General features: G+C 41.5%; 1 protein-coding gene across 1 annotated transcript; it reads left to right on the forward strand.

Annotated features, from left to right (window-relative positions):
- The first annotated feature begins 27 nt into the window (after positions 1–27).
- On the forward strand, positions 28–20,069 carry LOC137095001 (dynein regulatory complex subunit 3-like). Its single transcript, XM_067461133.1, has 13 exons — positions 28–131; positions 2,980–3,197; positions 4,917–5,033; positions 5,591–5,757; positions 5,903–6,049; positions 7,680–7,799; positions 8,428–8,540; positions 9,689–9,863; positions 10,000–10,131; positions 11,916–11,986; positions 12,562–12,685; positions 12,830–12,961; positions 19,532–20,069. The coding sequence occupies exons 2-13, from the start codon at positions 3,035–3,037 to the stop codon at positions 19,637–19,639; spliced, it is 1,569 nt and encodes a 522-aa protein (XP_067317234.1). The 5' UTR covers positions 28–131; positions 2,980–3,034; the 3' UTR covers positions 19,640–20,069.

Genomic DNA, 20,069 nt, shown 5'->3' on the forward strand with positions numbered 1-20,069 from the left:
AGGGGGTTTGGCAATGTTGTGGTCAGGTGACCGCCGGCCTTAGCAACGGCCGAGGCTTACCTAGCAACGAGGCCTACAAGGGAAGACTAGTAGTTTGGGCAAAAGAAGGCGAGCTTGGCTCCAGACAGGCTGTGAGTCAACTGGTAAAGCAATCTATAGAGCTGGGATTCGTGTAATATTAGCACCACAGGCTGTAATTTAACTGGTATAGAGTGAAATCGGTGTAATATTTGTATAGCAGGCCGCAGTTAAACTAATATAGCACTCTATAAAGTGAAATCAGTGTAATATTTGTATGACAGGCCGCAGTTCAACTAATATAGCAGTCTATAAAGTGAAATAAGAGTAATATTTGTATGACAGGCTGCAGTTCAACTAATATAGCACTCTATAAAGTGAAATCAGTGTAATATTTGTATGACAGGCTGCAGTTCGACTAATATAGCACTCTATAAAGTGAAATCAGTGTAATATTTGTATGACAGGCCGCAGTTCGACTAATATAGCACTCTATAAAGTGAAATCAGTGTAATATTTGTATGACAGGCCGCAGTTTGACTAATATAGCACTCTATAAAGTGAAATCAGTGTAATATTTGTATGACAGGCCGCAGTTCGACTAATATAGCACTCTATAAAGTGAAATCAGTGTAATATTTGTATGACAGGCCGCAGTTCGACTAATATAGCACTCTATAAAGTGAAATCAGTGTAATATTTGTATGACAGGCCGCAGTTCGACTAATATAGCACTCTATAAATTGAAATCGGTGTAATATTTGTATGACAGGCCGCAGTTCGACTAATATAGCACTCTATAAAGTGAAATCGGTGTAATATTTGTATGACAGGCCGCAGTTCGACTAATATAGCACTCTATAAAGTGAAATCGGTGTAATATTTGTATGACAGGCCGCAGTTCGACTAATATAGCACTCTATAAAGTGAAATCGGTGTAATATTTGTATGACAGGCCGCAGTTCGACTAATATAGCACTCTATAAAGTGAAATCGGTGTAATATTTGTATGACAGGCCGCAGTTCAACTAATATAGCACTCTATAAATTGAAATCAGTGTAATATTTGTATGACAGGCCGCAGTTCAACTAATATAGCACTCTATAAAGTGAAATCAGTGTAATATTTGTATGACAGGCCGCAGTTCAACTAATATAGCACTCTATAAAGTGAAATCAGTGTAATATTTGTATGACAGGCCGCAGTTCAACTAATATAGCACTCTATAAAGTGAAATCGGTGTAATATTTGTATGACAGGCCGCAGTTCGACTAATATAGCACTCTATAAAGTGAAATCAGTGTAATATTTGTATGACAGGCCGCAGTTCAACTAATATAGCACTCTATAAAGTGAAATCAGTGTAATATTTGTATGACAGGCTGCAGTTCAACTAATATAGCACTCTATAAAGTGAAATCGGTGTAATATTTGTATGACAGGCCGCAGTTCAACTAATATAGCATTCTATGAAGTGAAATCAGTGTAATATTTGTATGACAGGCCGCAGTTTGACTAATATAGCACTCTATAGACTGAAATCAGTGTAATATTTGTATGACAGGCCGCAGTTCAACTAATATAGCACTCTATAAAGTGAAATCGGTGTAATATTTGTATGACAAGCCGCAGTTCGACTAATATAGCACTCTATAAAGTGAAATCAGTGTAATATTTGTATGACAGGCCGCAGCTTGACTAATATAGCACTCTATAAAGTGAAATCGGTGAAATATTTGTATGACAGGCCGCAGCTTGACTAATATAGCACTCTATAAAGTGAAATCGGTGTAATATTTGTATGACAGGCCGCAGTTCAACTAATATAGCACTCTATAAAGTGAAATCACTAATATTTGTATGACAGGCCGCAGTTCAACTAATATAGCACTCTATAAAGTGAAATCACTAATATTTGTGTGACAGGCCGCAGTTCAACTAATATAGCACTCTATAAAGTGAAATCACTAATATTTGTATGACAGGTCGCAGTTCAACTAATATAGCAGTCTATAAAGTGAAATCAGTGTAATATTTGTATGACAGGCCACAGTTCAACTAATATAGCACTCTATAAAGTGAAATCTGTATAGAAAGGATAATAATATCGAGGATAGTTTTGACGGTGTGGTGAATGAATTAGAACCAGACATCCTGAGGAGTGAGGTGGAATGGGCCTTAAGAAGCATTGCTAACAACAAGGCAGCAGGAGACGACGGGATCCCAGCTGAACTGTTTAAAATCTTAAAAGATGATGCTGTCAAGGTGATGTAGCTAATGTAGCACTCTATAAAGTGAAATCGGCGTAATATTTGTATGACAGGCTACAATTCGACTGGTATAGTATTTTATAGAGTGAAATTAGTGTGATATTTGCACCACAGGCTGCAGTTCAACTGGTATAGTACTCTATAGAGCAGGAATTGAATAGAGCAGTTGAATAGGAGCCTGTCCTTGTAAATATTACATATACTGTACTGTATTTAATGACAGGCTGTAATTCAACTGGTGTAGTGCTTTTTAGAGCTGGGATTACTATGGATTATTTGCACTGTAGGCTGTAGTTAATAGAATTGGGATTACATTGCTTATAATGGTGGTGGCGCAGCAGGTTAAACCGCTGAGCTGCTGAACTTGCTGACTGAAACCTCAGTGATTCAAATCCAGGGAGCATCGTGAGCTCCTGCTGTTAGCCCCAGCTTCTGCCAACCTCGCAGTTCCAAAACATGCAAATATGAGTAGATCAGTAGGTAACAGTGCTCTGGCAGAATGGTAACAGTGCTCCATGCAGTCATGCCAGCCACATGACCTTAGAGGTGTCTACGGACAATGCTGGCTCTTTGGCTTAGAAATGGAGATGAGCACCACCCTCCAGAGTCGGACATGACTGGATTTAATGTCAGGGGAAAACCTTTACCTGTACCTTATGTGCTATTAACATTTCAAATTTTACTCCACAGGCTAAGAGAAACTGTTCTCTTTCCTAAATCTTGAGGGAATCTTTTCTTTTGAAACATGACCAGCCGGTTATATGACAGCATCGAACCCAATGTCATCGATGAAGAAATGCTGCAGAAAGCGGTGGAGGAACAAGGGCCGCAGGAGGAAGCCGGCCAGTTGGCCAAGAAGGAAGGCATCAACTTCAAAGATGTCAAGGAACTGCAGCTGGATTTCAGAGGTAAGCCTTGAAGTACGAAATGACCTTGTGGACCAGTTTAAGCGGCTATGTGAATTCTCAAACCGAGGGTGCATCTACATTGTAAAATTAATGCCTTAATGATACTGTTGGGTGAGTGGGCTTATTAACAAAAACTCCTTGTAAATGAGCAGCAGCAGCATGACCCGGCATCAGTAGCCCTAAGGCAGTAGTTCTCAACCTTTCTAATTCCGTGACCCCTTAATACAGTTCCTCATGTTGTGGTGACCCCCAACCATAACATTATTTTCGTTGCTACTTCATAACTGTAATTTTGCTACTGTTATGGTCATGTAAATATCTGATAGTCAGGATGTATTTTCATTTCCTGGACCAAATTTGGCACAAATACCCAATATTCCCACATTTGAATACTGGTGGGGTTGGGGGGGGGGGGGGGAGGGATGATTTTGTCATTTGGGAATTGTAGTTGCTGGGATTGATAGTTCCCCTACAATCAGAGAGCATTCTGAATTCCACCAGGGATAGAATCAAGCCAAACTTGGAACACAGAACTCCCATAACCAACGGAAAATACTGGAAGGGTTTGGTGAGCATTGACCTTGAGTTTTGGAGTTGTAGTTCACCGACATCAAAAAGCACTGTGGACTGAAACTATGATGGATCTGGACCAAATGTTGAACAAATACTTAATATGCCCAAATGTGAACACTGGTGGAGTTTGGGGGAAATAGACCTTGACATTTGCGAGTTGTAGTTGCTGGGACTTGTAGTTTTCTGAACCTCACCAACGATAGAATTGGGCCAAACTTCCCACCTCCATGACCAACAGAAAATACTGTGTTTTCTGATGGTCTTTGGCCACCCCTCTGACACCCCCTCATGACCCCACGACCCCCCCCCCCGGGGTCCCGACCCCTAGGTTGAGAAACACTGCCCTAAAGTGATAAAAGGACAAAAACACACAGACCAATATTATCTCTTAAATAGGAGGCTTTTCTTTGTAGTAAAATAATAAGGTTGCAATATTTACAAGAACATGGTTTCCATAACACAAACAAAGTTCTTTATACTTCCTTCTTTGCTTCCATGCTGGGCTTCTTTTTCATGCTTCACTCTCACAGAACCTCCTCTTTACATCAAAGTTACACAGGAGCTTCAGACTGTAGCTTTACACACACCAGCCTTCACACTGGAGCTGGACACACAATGGCCTTCAACATGGGGTTTCTCTCACTGGAGCTTCTCACACCACGCCTTCTCAAACTGAGACCTGTCACAGAGTGAGGTCTAATACTGAGAGCTCCCTCAGACTGATGGCTACTAAGCTACAGGCACACCTGCTTATATTGAACTGCAGCTTTCGCTGAGTTATTGCATCCATTTATCCCTTTCAGTACTTGACTCACATTTTTGTAATTAAAAATACCTAGTTAATTTATAATATTTCTGACAGATACTTCAAGCAGCAAGGACCAATGCTATAGAGTTCTGGGGGTTGCAGTTTTACAAGGTCTTCTGTCTTCTCTGCCAGACTACCGTACACCAAACAGCAATTCTCAGATTGCAGAGCACTGGGCCATGGCAGTCAAAATAGTCAGACTGCATTCATTCTACAGTGTAGATGTACCTCTAGCCTGTTCAAGCTGAAATACGTCAACTGGCCTGTTTTGATGAGGGTTTTTGTTTGTTTGTTTTGCACTTACCAGCTTGAACCCTGGCTTTCTCTTGTGGTTTCAGGTATCTTGAAGATCGACAATCTTTCCCAGTTCATAAACCTGACAAAATTGCAGCTAGACAACAATATGATCGAGAAGATAGAAGGATTGGATAGTCTGATCCATTTAGTCTGGCTAGGTAAGCTATTTTGCCATAAAGACATGCTTGATATTTAGAAAACATCATACTGTTTCAAGACGTATTGGCTGATGATTAGGAAAGCAACTCTGAGAGATAACCATCCATCCTCTGTTTAAAGCAATGGTTCCCAATCTGTGGTCCATGGACCACCAATGGTCTGCAAGAACTAAAGTATGGTCCACAGCCTCAGAGTTACTACACCGTTACAACAAGAGTGACTGGTCTGTTATAGTGCTGAGGTTTATTGAATTTGGTTTTCTGTGGGTGAGCAGATGGCGACTACTGGATGGCATATGTTCTGTATCAGGAACCAGAGCGGATGTGTTCTATCCAATGCAATTTTCTGAATCAGCACCCCAAATAACCAAACCGAATCTAAAGTTCACCAAAAACTGATTCGTAACCCTTTTGGTACTAATGTTGGAAAGTAGTCCCTGGTCAATTGATCCCTAGTCATTGTCAAGTGGTCCCTATTCAAAGTCAAAAAAAGGTTGGGAATCACTGTTTTACTCCAGGAACTCTTCTGGATGTCTTGATGTCCTTCTCATTTTTAGATCTCTCCTTCAACAACATCGAAACCATCGAAGGCTTGGATGCTCTGGTGAAACTGCAGGATCTTAGTTTGTACAGCAACAGGATTTCCACAATCGAGAACCTGGACACGCTCCAAGAACTTCAAGTCTTCTCCATAGGAAACAACAATATAGATGTTTTGGAAAATGTAAGGATTTCATTAATAAAGCAAGTTAAGTATCTGTGACGACTGTTAGCATTGCTGTGAATCCAATGCAATTGTATTTTGTATTCATTTTTTTCAATAAGATAAAAATAACGATTGAGATCTCTCTCCATCTCCTGTTTAACAGATTATTTATCTCCGGAAGTTCAAAAACCTGCGCACATTGAACCTCGCTAAGAATCCGGTCTGTGACAATGAACTCTATGCCATGTTTATTGCTGCTTACCTCCCAGATCTTGTCTACCTGGATTTTCGGCTGGTGGACGAGAACACGGTAAGATAATTAAGAACACACTCTTGGAATTTAATTATTTAAGTTTCCCTCTAGATCCATGAAGTCTTCAAATGTGCAACAATAAAATAAAATTCTCGTTTTATTTTAAACATACATGACTCTACTTTTCTGTTCATGACTACCATATGGAATTATGCCCAATAATGCTTTGCCAAAAACAGGCAAAGATTGGCTAAGGTGGTGCCAGGACAATCCTTCTACTGGGTTGTTGTAGGTTTTTTTGGGCTATATGGCCATGTTCTAGAGGCATTTTCTCCTGACGTTTCGCCTGCATCTATGGCAAGTATCCGCAGAGGTAGTGAGGTCTGTTGGAACTAGGAAAATTGGGTTTATATATCTGTGGAATGACCAGGGTGGGGCAAAGAACTCTTGTCTGTTAATTTCCAATTTTAACTTTACATTTGGCCTTCCCACAGTTTTAATTGTGTGTTGTCTTAGTGTTAATTGTTACATATTTTATTGTCTATGTTTTTATTTTAATTGCTTGTATTGTTGTTATTATTGCTTGTATTGTTGTATTTGGGCTCGGCTTCATGTAAGCCGCACCGAGTCCCTTGGGGAGATGGTAGCAGGGTACAAATAAAGTGTTATTATTATTGTTATTATTATCTGTTGGAGCTAGGTGTGAATGTTTCAACTGTCCACCTTGATTAGCATTTCAAGTGCCTGGGGCAATCTTTTGTTGAGAGGTGATTAGATGTGCCTGATTGTTTCCCCTCTGTTGTTTTGCTGTTGCAATTTTAGAGGTTTTTTTTTAATACTGGTAGCCAGATTTTGTTCGTTTTCATGGTTTCCTCCTTTCTGTTGAAATTGTCCACATGCTTGTGGATTTCAATGGCTTCTCTGTGACGTCTGACATGGTGGTTGTGAGAGTGGTCCAGCATGTCTGTCTTCTCAAATAATATGCTGTGTCCAGGTTGGTTCATCTTTCTACTTGTCCTGTTGGGTGATTTATAAAATCATAGAGTTGGAGGAGATCCCAAAGGTTGTCCAGTCCAACCCCCTTCTGCTAGGCAGGAACACACAATCAAAGCACTCCCAACAGATGGCCATCCAGTCTCTGCTTAATAAGTTGAAGTCAAGAGTGAGAATCACCCCAAACTTTCTTGGACTGCAAGAAAGACTAGGAGTCCAACCCCCATCATATAGGAACACACAGTCAAAGCACTCACAACAGATGGCCATCCAGTCTCTGTTTTTTAAAATGAATTGAAGAGTGATATGTCAAGCATTGACTATGCTAGTGAAGGCTGGTGGTAGTTGCTGCCAAACAGCAGCTTCATTGACACAAGATTCCCTCCCCATCCATGTAAAAAATCCAGTTCTTGGATTAAATTCCATTTCACAGCACCTCTTGAGGGATGTGTTCCTATGGAGGATGGAGCCAAAGCCAAAAAAGGATAGAGCCCTAAATATCACCATGTTATGAGTTTACAATTAGGATCTAGCCTTTAAGGAGACCCATTTCAGCCTTTGCAAACTGAGGGGGGAGATTCAAAAAATGGAGAAATCCGGTAGATATGGCTGTTTGGTGAACTTCTAAAGATCTGACTGGAATGGTGGGAATCTCAAGGTCCTCAAACTGTGTGTTTGTGTCGCCATTCCCCAGCGCGACATGGCCTCCGTCAAATACCAGTATCCCATCGAGGAGATGAAGCATGGGGAATACGTGGCTTTGAACAAGCAGCAGATCGAGGAAGCCACCGAGAAAGAGTTGGCCTACCACAAGGTAAGCTCTCATTTGTTCTGCCATGGAGATGTGCAGTGTGGAAATGGTTTGTTTGTTTGTTTGTTTGTTTGTTTGTTTGGATTACGGCTCCCAGAATCCCTCAACTGGGCTTCCATGGAGCTTTCCACATTCCACTAGGTTTGAGGTTTACTAGATATTTTAGATTTAGATATTTTAGGATTCTTTGTGCTTTGGAAACAGCCGCTGTTTCTTTTGGGGCAATATACATTCCTTTCTTACGATAACTAATTTGTATTTCTTGCCTGGGACCTCATCCTTTCTGAACATCTTCTTGGAGAAGTATAAAACCAGGAATAACATCTCTCCCCTCCTCTTGTTAAATAACTTTCTTCTTAGGTTCTTGTGGGTTTTTTCGGGCTATATGGCCATGTTCTAGAGGCATTTCTCCTGATGTTTCGCCTGCATCTATGGCAAGCATCCTCAGAGGTGAGGTCCTCAGAGGTGACCTCACCTCTGAGGATGCTTGCCATAGATGCAGGCAAAACGTCAGGAGAAATGCCTCTAGAACATGGCCATATAGCCCGAAAAAAACACCACAAGAACCTAGTTATTCCAGCCATGAAAGCCTTCGACAACTTTCTTCTTCTTTCCTTCTTTCTTCTTTAAGTCTGCCTATGTGGAGCGTCTGAATGGACCCTTCCTGTTCGACAGCATGTATGCAGAAGATCCTGAAGCAAGCAAGCTGGTGTACCTCCCGGGAGTACCAGAACTCCTGGAAACATATCCTTCTCTATTTGAGACAGATAAATCTTTGGGAGTGGGTTCATTTCTGAATCTGTTTTTCCATTCTACCTGGAGTTCCACACCTTTGAATCCAGGGGCTTGAAGCTACGCATTTGGGAGGCATCCCCTTCTCAAACCATTAAGTGCAACTTTACTTTAGCTATATGAAACAAGCAAGAAGACATTTAATATATTTTTTGACAGTGGGGCAGACTGACTCAGGGGTTAGTGGGCTCTCCTTCTTTGGAGGTCTCCATGCACATCTTGGATAGACTGGGTTGTTGTAGGTTTTTTTGGGCTATAAGGCCATGTTCTAGAGGTATTTTCTCCTGACGTTTCGCCTGCATCTATGGCAAGCATCCTCAGAGGTAGTGAGGTCTGTTGGAACTGGGAAAAAGCGTTTATATATCTGTGGAATGATCATGGTGGGACAAAGGACTCTGTTGGAGCTAGGTGTGAATGTTTCAACTGACCACCTTGATTAGCATTTGATGGCCTGGCAGTGCCTGGGGCAATCTTTTGTTGAGAGGTGATTAGATGTGCCTGATTGTTTCCTATCTGTTGTTTTGCTGTTGTAATCAATCACCGAGAAGGCCCTGTCTCTCGTCTCCACCAATCGTGCCTGTGACAATGGCAGGACGGAAAGCAGGGCCTCAATCTCAATCTCCCTCTATGAATCATCATGGAGATCTCAATCTCCATGATGATTCATAGAGGGAGATGCGTTCGGACAGATAATTTGGGCTGGGGCTGTTTAGGGCTTTATAGGCCAAAGCCAGCACTTTGAATTGTGCCCAGTAGCAAACTGGCAACCAGTGGAGCTGCCGTAACATGGGAGTTGTATGCTCCCTGTATGCCGCCCCAGTTATTAACCTGGCTGCCTCTCGTTGGACTATTTGAAGCTTCCGAGCAGTCTTCAAAGGCATCCCTACGTAGAGTGCGTTGCAGTAGTCTATTCTAGATGTAACGAGAGCGTGGACCACCATGGCCAAGTCTGACTTTCCAAGGTACTATATATATCATATATCTACTATACATACACAAACACACATATATGAAAGCAGGTGCTTGGAGCTGTTGAGTGAGATCGCTTTCTCTTTCTCTCCCTCTTTGCTCTGTTATTGTCCCCTTGACTCCAGTTTCACCTACAAGACCAAGTTTGTGGAGGTTTGCGAGGCTCTCTTCGACTACGGCCTGAAGCAGCACGAGAAGCGAGAAGCCGAAGTCGCGCTCTTCTATGAGTGCCTCAACGAAGCCTTGTTGGAAAACCAAATGGAGGGGACCAAAATCATCCGCGACTTTGAAGAGAAGAATCGTGGGGTAGGCAGAGGGCCATTGGTTTTACTCCATGTGTATCCTTGGAGAAGAGGCAGTTAGAGCCAAGTAGCAGATGAAAGACATGTCTTCAGTGGGATAGGAGCCTCTGATTTTTCCCTCTCACAACTTGTGCATCCAGACTCTCGACTTGATTCAGAACACCAGCGACCCGGAGATCACGGAGCTCAAACTGGCAGACTACAACGAAGAGATCTCCAAGCTCTACGACACACTGATGAGCCTGGAGATGCAAATGGTTGACCAGTTAGAAGTAAGTGGAGGTCCATTAGGTGAGCTGGGCCAGCGATGGATTTTCTAGGGATGTATTAGTGGATATAGAGTCCCCAGGCGCAGAGGGTTAAATTGCTGGGTTGCTGAACTTGCTGACCGAAAGGTTGGTGGTTCAGATTTAGGGAGCAGGGTGATCTCCTGCTGTTAGCCCCAGCTTCTGCCAACCTAGCAGTTTGAAAACATGCAAATGTGAGTAGATCAGTAGATGTTGCTCCAGCGGGAAGTTAACAGCGCTCTATGCAGTCATGCTGGCCACATGACCTCGGAGGTGTCTATGGACAATGCTGGCTCTTCGGGTTAGAAATGGGGGTGAGGACCACCCCCAGCGTTGGACACAACTAGACTTGATGTCAAGGGGAAACCTTTACCTTTATTAATGAATATAGGTCTACAGTTGGAGAGATGGCTAATTTCTGGCAAACTATCTAGCCATTGCTGGAATTCTTTGCTAAGAAATCAGGATCTGGAGGTGAATCAAATACTTGTGTCTTGCATTCTTATGTGGGAACAGATTTTCTGAAGGAATCCTTAAAATTGTGGAATTTGGGTCTTGTCTGATACAAAAACAACACCTTGAGCAGTGGAAAATACGGAAAGTATTTTCAGCACAGAATTCGGCGCAGAAAGATATTTCTGTGTACAGAAAATGCCATTTTAATATTTACTGTATGTACTCAAGTATAAGCCGACCCGAATATAAGCTGAGGCACCTAATTTTACCATAGAAAACTGGGAAAACATATTGACTCAAGTATATGCCGAGAGTGAGAAATGAAGCCGCTACTGGTAAATTTCAAAATCAAAATAGATACCAATAAAATTACATTAACTGAGGCATCAGGAGGTGAAATGGTGTTGAATATTTACATAAAATTGTAATTTGAGATAACTGCCCAACTCTGATTAAATCATTATTCTAACCTTCTTCAATGTAAATGTATTTACATGTCCTTCCGACAATAATAGAGTAAAATAATGAATGTAATAGTAATAATAATAATAATAATAATAAAGTAAAATAATGGAAATGCAATAATAACAGTAATAATAGAGTAAAATAATACATGCAATAATAAAGTATAATAAATGTATTAATCATAATAGGGTAAAATACTGTAAATTTAATAATAATAAAGAAAGTAAAATAATACATGAAATAAAAATAATACTAATAACAGAATAAAATAATAAATAACCTTGACTCGAGTATAAGCCGAGGGGAGCATTTTCAGCTGAAAAAAGGGGCTGAAAAACTAGGGTTATACTCGAGTATATACAGTATACTTTGTAAGTTAAAAATAATATTGTATTTAAGTTTTTGAGCTGCATCAGGTCTCAATTAAGAATGAAAGGTAGGATACAAATAAATAGTAATATTTGTTGGTGTTATTATTATTGCTGTTGTTGTTTTCTATCCCATAAATGCTACTTTCTGCAGAATAAACTCTCAGAAGAGTGTCTTCTGTCCAGTATTTTTGTCAGCATTTCCTGAGTCTTGGCCTAAACATTTTTCGCCATTAATTTGAATATTTTTGAATATTTTTCAGTGTGCTTGAATACAGAAAATCATGTCTTATATTATAGGGAGATATGGTAAATAGCCTAATCGTCAGCCAGACAAACCAGATATTTAGCAGTGACAATATTTAGGAAGAAATTAGCACTGTCTGCTTTGTTTTTAGGCAGATTTCTACAAGTTTTGCCTTTTGTTTTCATCCAAAGTCAGATTTCTCCCATTCCAAATGTCTCCCTTCTCTCAATCAGGAAGTTATAAAAGATTTCGAAAGAAGCATCTTGGACCTGGTGGCTATCTTTATAGAAAATGAACAAGGGCTATATCCTTTTTGCGGCAAACATGGGGATAATAAACCATGGTGGATACTTCACTTTGGTCCACACTGCACTGGGGGGCAAAGTGAGGTAAACCAGAATCGAGATCATTTTGGGAATCACTTCCAGAGTCTATAAAACTCAGCCTTTTCCCCTCTTTCTGCCAACCTTTGTCCTAAGTGACAAGAAGATTGAGGTTTCTTCCTCTAACCTGGGAGCAGCCAGGAGTGCATCTACACTGAGGAATTAATGCAGTTTCACACCACTAGCTGCCATGTCTCAGTGCTGTGGAATCTTGGGGTTTGTAGTTAAGGCACCAGTAAGTTCACTTCGGTAGAGAAGGCTAAAGACCATGTAAAACTTCAAATCCTCTGTCACTGTTCCCTTGGGGAAAAGGATAAGAAGCCTTTTTTTTTTGGCCTGAATCCTCATCAATATTGGAGTGAATTTGTGCACAGGAGGACTTTTTGGTTCTGCCATCATTGGCTGGACCCTTAATGCCTGAACCTCCTATTAAAATGGAGGCAAGGCATCCAAAGATCTGTCCCAAATCAGTTTGTTTCTTAACCCTCTCCTCTACGATGGCTCAGTGCCGGGATCTGGAGAACCACCACCATGAGAAGCTGCTGGAAATAGCCATCAACACGCTGGAGAAAGTGGTGAAAAGCGAGTTCGACGAGGAGATGCCCGACGAGGTCCGGATGGTAAGTACTTCTCCTCTTGAGTTGGCACAGGCTTTAAGGTGTGCCAAAACTATGGCACTTCCAGGTCAGTAATTCCAGGTCAGTAGCAACTCAAACACTGGCTTTATTGCCTCTGTTTGAACTCCACCGCCTTTCCTTCCATAGCTTTTTGTGGACAAAGACACTATTGTCAATGCCGTCAACGCCTCTCACGACATCCACCTCCTCAAGATCGACAACCGGGAGGACGAGATTGTGACCAAAGCCAATGGCTGGGCCTCTGTGCTGATAGAAAGGGTAAGGAAACAACCCTCCGGCACTAGGCTAGTATTTATTTATTTATCGTGTCATCAGAAACCATACCATTGTATTACATTTCTAACAGAACAAAGCAAACAAACAGATAAAAAAACACAGATTTTGCAAATTTTGTAGTTGATTAAATGTCCATTGACCAGTATCTGGCCACTTGGAGTGCCTCTGGTGTTGCCGCAAGGAGGTCCTCCATTGTGCATGTGGCAGGGCTCAGGTTGCATTGCAGCAAGTGGTCAGTGGTTTGCTCTTCTCCACACTCGTATGTCGTGGATTCAACTTTGTAGCCCCATTTCTTAAGATTGGCTCTGCATCTCGTGGTGCCAGAGCGCAGTCTGTTCAGCGCCTTCCAAGTCGCCCAGTCTTCTGTGTGCCCAGGAGGGAGTCCCTCATCTGGTATCACCCACGGATTGAGGTTCTGGGTTTGAACCTACCACTTTTGGACTCTCGCTTGCTGAGGTGTTCCAGCGAGAGTCTCTGTAGATCTAAGAAAACTATTTCTTGATTTAAGTCGTTGACGTGCTGGCTGATACCCAAACAAGGGATGAGCTAGAGATGTCACTGCCTTGGTCCTTTCACTATTGGCTGCTACTTCCCGTCGGATGTCAGGTGGTGCAATACCGGCTAAGCATTACGAGAGCAATTCCAACTCATGGATATCAGGCCGCATGAGAACTGAGAAGATTAGCCTCCAGGCAGGTGGTCATAACAGTTTCAAAAACTAATTTGAGTTTGTTGGGGAATTCCAAGAAGGCAAAAGCATTTAAAAATGTAAAGCAACAACAACAGCAGCAGTTTAGCAGATCAGAAGCTCCTTGAGTGTAGCAGTAGAGCAAGTGAGCCTCAGCAGTTGCAGAAGCACATTCAAACTTTAAAAGTTGCAAAAGATCCTATTGAAAGAATTACATTTCAGTATAGGGAAGTTAGTGCCTAGCTATCTATCTCTTACTCCAGTGTTTCTCAACTTGGGGGTCGGGACCCCTGGAGGGGTCGCGAGGGGGTCACCAAAGACCACAAAAAAACACAGTATTTTCTGTTGGTCATGGAAGTTCTGTGTGGGAAGTTTGGCCCAATTCAATCGTTGCCAGGGTTCAGAATGCTCTTTGATTGTAGATGAACTATAAATCCCAGCAACTACAACTCCCAAATGTCAAGGTGTATTTTCCCCAAACCCCACTAGTGTTTACATTGGGCATATTGAGAATTTGTGCCAAGTTTGGTCCAGATCCATCATTGTTTGAGTCCACAGTGCTCTCTGGGTATAGGTGAACTACAACTCCCAAAACTCAAGGTCAATGCCCACCAAACCCTTCCAGTATTTTCTCCTGGTCGTGGGAGTTCTGTGTGCCAAGTTTGACTCAATTCCATCGTTGGCGGAGTTCAGAATGCTCTGCATATGAATCCTGCATATCAGATATTTACATTACTATTCATAACAGCAGCAAAATGACAGTTATGAAGTAGCAATGAAACTAATTTTATGGTTGGGGGTCACCATAACATGAGGAAGCATATTAAGGGGTCGTGGCATTAGGAAGGTTGAGAACCACCGTCTTACTCTCTCTGGAGACATCTTGTCTTTCTCCATACTCACAGAAGAAGAACAAAATGGAGGACTTAAGGGTTTGCCAGTTTGGAAACGAAATAGAAAAACACTGAGAAGTATCAGTATAACAAACAAGAGAGAATAGAGAGAGAGAGGCAAACAAAGAGGGCAATGAGGGAAGAACATTTCCTAGCCAGCTGACAACAACATTTTTATTATTGTTGTTGTTATTATTATTATTATTATCTTTATTTGTACCCCGCTAACATCTCCCGAAGGACTCGGTGCAGTTTACAAAGGCCAAGGGCCCTCAAGAAAACAATAGCATAACAAATACAAACAATAAAACTCAAAAAGCAAACCAATAAACATTAAAGCAGTAACAGTAAAACAACAAAACAATACATCATAACACATTAAAACCGGCCTTTAGGTTTTAAATGTGTCATAGTGTCATTGTTTTTAGTGTTTTATTGTCTTTGCTTGATGTTTTATTATTTGCTTATGAGTTTTACTGTTATAGTATTTGTATGTTGTTGTTGGCGGCCTTGGCCTTTGTAAGCTGCATCGAGTCCTTCGGGAGATTTTGCGGGGTATAAATAAAGATAATAATAATAATAATAATAATAATAACACTGTTCTACAAATTTTCAGTTTTTCTCAGTTTTGGAAACGAAATGTGCCGTTTCTTAATAAATTTAACACGCTGAATTCAAATATAATAATTAAATGTGTTAATTGGCTCTGGTTTTTATGCAACAGCTATTTCAATTTTCTCCACAATAGGTAATTAGTTAATATTATGATAATGCGCCTAACCTTACTGCATGTATATAAACCGTGAATATTTACTAAATTTTAGTCAAATTATATTGCCAATAGTTTATACATGAGAAATATTTATTTAATTAGTCTATTGTTTATGTTTGTGCAGCAAGAAACTCTATTAGTAGGCCTAATGCAGTTGAAAAGTCTGAAAGTTTAAATGTCGCTTTAATCGTGACTTTAGTTTATATCCTGTTTGCTTCTCTTGACTTTTCTTTTGTATTCAAGGAAAGGATTGTCTCTTACAATGCTCCAGCAGGAGTCTGACAGCATTGACGGAGTCCATTTGCCTTGATATCTTTTTTCCATAGTGCTTTATTTACACACGTGCGAGGCATAACTACAGTAAAAAGAACAATGTAAAACGATGTTTAACGATACTGTCTCAGTCTTCAACTGACTGACCCTCAAAAGTCTGGCCTTATATAGGACTTTCTGGCTTTTGCACACGGCACTAATACTGCATCATCAAACTTTCTAGAATATTCTAGAATCTTCCATAGTGTAAGTCGCAACATGCATTTTTTCAACCATACGTGATCACTTGATTGCTTATATCATAAAAACTAGAGCCAATATACATTTTTAAATGTCATTTTCGTTTTCAGCACCCCAAAATCATAAAAGAACAGCTATTTTCAGGCTCGCAACTTTCTAGAATCTTCCATAGTGTAAGTCGCAACATGCATTTTTTCAATCATACGTGATCACGTGATTGCTTATATCATAAAAACTAGAGCCAATATACATTTTTAAATGTCATTTTCATTTTCAGCACCCCAAAATCATAAAAGAACAACTATTTTCAGGCCCGCAACTTTTTCTCCGTTGAACAGTGTAATAATTAAAACTAGGGCCAGACCAATGTAATGGATAAAGTTAAAAGTGCTGGGCATGACAGGCGAAATATAAGGACTTTAGAGTAGGTGCGATGTGCAGACAATCTTAAATCTCTAGTAAAGTGCGCTTGGGACATGATGCTGGGAGTTTCCTATTCTGGAAAGGCACACTGGAACAGCCAGGTCTTCAAGCTCTTCCTGAAGACTGCCAACGTTGGGGCTTGTCTGATGTCCTTGGGGAGGGAGTTCCAGAGTCGGGGGGCTACCACAGAGAAGGCCCTGTCTCTCATCCCAACCAAACGCGCTTGTGACGCAGGTGGGATCGTGAGCAGGGCCTCTCCAGATAAACGCAGAGATCGTGTGGGTTCATATACGGAAATGTGGTCACGCAGGTAGGCGGGTCCCAAAACCCTTATTGTCCAAAGACCCTTATTGCTCTGTAAGTGTAAAAAAATATGCAAGATTAATAAGATTAACAACAGCTGACTGAATTAACACACAGTTAGATTAAATTAGCAACAGTTAAAACTGGCTAGAATAAGGGATTAAAATTGATTGAAGCCATACAAGATGGCTATGAGCATAGGTAATAGACTACAAAAAGTACGAGGCATGTTTCAGCCTGTGTCTAAAATAGAGAATTGTCTGATCCTGGTTGCCTCGGAAAGAAATGTGGCAACAGCCAGGGTGACGCGGGGATGATCATCACCAAGTGAAAACTTTCCCCAAAATTTCACTAGACTGGCCAGTAGGAGATTAATTCTATGTGCTTGAGCTTGTTAATAAAAACAGCATGACAGTGGAATATGGTAGATGCATTCTAGTTCCTGTTACATGGGAAGGGTCTTTCATTATATGGGATACCTTCAATTTCCCCACGCAGCAGTTCAGACGGGAACACATTACACCTTGCTTTGGAAAATAGGCAGCGGTATTTGGTCACAATCAAGTTCTTTAGATAATTTGCTGCATGAAAAGGCCCAACATAATGTATGGACAGGGCACTTGGGGAGCAAGATGCATATCAACGAGAGCGCAGCTCACAAAAAGCAATATCTCACTGTCTCTGTTTGATTGCTTTGAGAGCCATGTCAAAACCCAGGTGGATTAGGAAGGATATGGAAAGGCCGATGGAGGAGGCTTTCCTAGAATTCATCTTAAACCAACTGCTTATATGCTCATCCTGAGCTAAGTGTTCTGTCACCACTGGGTCCGAACAAAATGTCTTTATTCTATAGAACGCACACTTTAAACCCAGTGGGAAGCCGGGGTGCCCGAAGAGAGATTGTTAGAGACTTCCAAAAGTAATGGGCTTTAGAGTCTTTAAAAGTACAACAAAGTCTTTATTAAGGAACAAATCTTCAAACAAAACTTCACGGCTTTACTATTCAAGTCTTTAAGAGACTGGCACTAACTTGGTTTGACTGTACTATCTCATAAGGAAGAACTCTTTATAATCCCTCCCAGGCCATCCATCACCTAGGCCTCGCTGGTCTGGGTAAAACTGCCGATCCCCAAATGCGTCTGGAAACCGAGTAACCTACCAGACAAAGCTAGAAGATGTTGGAATTCTGTGGTTCTGCAGTGATGTCCTGTGGAAACTTCAGGGCTGTTTTCCCCTCTGGTGCTGTGAGGCTGAGAGGCTATGAGCTCTCAGCCAGAGCCTTTGGGACCTTTTCCTTCCGTATCCCTGGAACTGGATGGTCACTGGATGACCCCTGGATAGTCGCTGGATGGACCCCGGATGGCTGTTTCTATTTCCCCGGAAGGTTTTGAGGAATGAAGCCTTTCCTACGGGACTAGCTGATCTACGTCCTATAGACTGGCTTCCTTGTGTGACTGACTGAAAAATGGCCCCTTCCCTCCAAAAACTCAAGAAGGGGCGGGACCAGGGAACCTAACTATAATTGGCAGGTGGCTTACCCTATGATTGCAGCCTATAACAGGAAGCCACCCTGCCGCAAAATCCCAACCCTGGGATTGCAAAAAACATTAACTGCAAAGCAAACAAAATAGGAGCTCCTGGTACAGCTGTACCAGCACAGCTAAGTGAATTAGATCAGATCCAAACCAGTGATGGGCAACCTTTTGAGCTTGGTGTGTCAAAATTTGCCAAAAACCTGAGCATAACTTGGGTGGGGTGTCAACTTTGAGAAATATTTTGCAATATTTATAGTTTAAATAAGAAAAATGTATATTCCATGCTGAGTTATGGAGTGAACAATGTTCAAACGTGCAGATGTTAAATTTGTAGAGCCTTTTATAAATTTAAGGATGGAATTAGATTGGCTCTTATAAAGTGTACTTAGCCATGCGTGTCAGTGCTGACACGCGTGTCATAGGTTCACCATCACGGTCCTAGACTGAAAACTCTGATCTTGAGCCAATAATTAAGTGCTCACCGCCGGGCTCTAATTGACAAAGGTGGTTTGCCGGATTCAAGTAATAATAATAATAATAATAATAATAATAATAATAATAAACCTTTATTTGTACCCTGCTACCATCTCCCGAAGGACTCGGTGCGGCTTACAGTAGGCCGAGACCCAATACAACAATAAACAAGACAACAACAATACAGCAGTAAATAAAACTCAAGCCATAACATTAACAATAACAACACGACACAATTAAAACCAAGTGTCAGGGCCAGATGTAATGGTTAAAATTTTTAAAAGCTGGGCATGAACGGGTGAAATGGATAGATATTTTGGAGATAGGTAAGGCGTGCAGACAGTCCTAGATCTCTAGTAAAGTGCATTTGGGACAAAGTGCTTGGAGTTTCCTATTCTGGGAAGGCACACTGAAACAGCCACATTTTCAAGCTCCTCCTAAAGACTGCCAACGTCGGGGCATGCCTGATAGCCTTTGGGAATGAGTTCCAGAGTCGAGGGTCCACCACAGAGAAGGCCCTATCCCTTGTCCCCACCAATCGCGCTTGCGATGCAGGTGGGATTGTGAGCAGGGCCTCTCCGGAAGATCGAAGAGATCGTGTGGGTTCGTATACTGAAATGCGGTCACGCAGGTAGGCGGGTCCCAAACCGTTTAGGACTTTGTAGGTAAGCACCTGCACCTTGCATTGGAACCGGAAAATGAACGGCAGCCAAGTAGCAAGACACAGGATGGTACACATCTGGGGAAATGAAAGAGGGCCCTTAAAAACTGTGTTTGCTGTTGATCTAATGTTGGTATTAAACCACAAATCCAGATAGCCATCTAACACAGCTCTCTAGCTATTTAATTGATGAGGACTATAAACTTGTGCAGGATGTGGTAGAGTTCCAACAGAGTGAGCCAATGCTGAAGTCTGGCACGGGCCCCCACTCTTGATTTCAATCCCGGCAGGTTCACAATGACGAAATCAACAGGAACCGAAGTCGCGTCATGGAGATCAACCAATACATCGACCATCTTCGAGGCGAGCTGGACAACTGGGACATTCTGGAGCAATAGCTGACTTATGGTGCAGAACCCTCTCGATCTGATGTCCAGATCCTAGCTTTAGCTCAAGCAGATTCCTGGCCCAGGAATATGCTTGAATGTCTCCTTCTCACTGAAAACATCTATGTAAATCTACCCAGAAGGCAATCCTTCCCTCTTCCTCCTGATGAGTAAAATAAAAAGGATTTTTTCAGACATTTTTTTAAAGGAGACTAACATAAGATCAAATCAGTGCTGTGTGCTTACAAACCACTAGACTTTCGGGAATTTGGTCCTCTCTTTCTTCAAGTTTTATCCCATACAAGGACAATATTGATAAACATTTTAAAGCAAAGCTGTTTGGTCCTTTGGGAAAGGCATTGCACTTGATTCCATTGAACTTTCTGAAAGCAAACCTCAGCTCACAGATATTTCACTGGTTGAATAAAACCCATTTTCTAAA

This window comes from Anolis sagrei, chromosome X (assembly GCF_037176765.1).
Source record: "Anolis sagrei isolate rAnoSag1 chromosome X, rAnoSag1.mat, whole genome shotgun sequence".
Classification (NCBI taxonomy): domain Eukaryota; kingdom Metazoa; phylum Chordata; class Lepidosauria; order Squamata; family Dactyloidae; genus Anolis; species Anolis sagrei.

Excerpts from the sequence above, each read along its gene's own strand:
- LOC137095001 (XM_067461133.1), top strand. The coding sequence starts at position 3,035 with ATGACCAGCCGGTTATATGACAGCATCGAACCCAATGTCATCGATGAA. Across the intron at positions 5,758-5,902 it reads ATATAGATGTTTTGGAAAAT|ATTATTTATCTCCGGAAGTT; the intron begins GTAAGGATTTCA and ends CCTGTTTAACAG. Across the intron at positions 11,987-12,561 it reads ATAGAAAATGAACAAGGGCT|GATGGCTCAGTGCCGGGATC; the intron begins ATATCCTTTTTG and ends CCTCTCCTCTAC.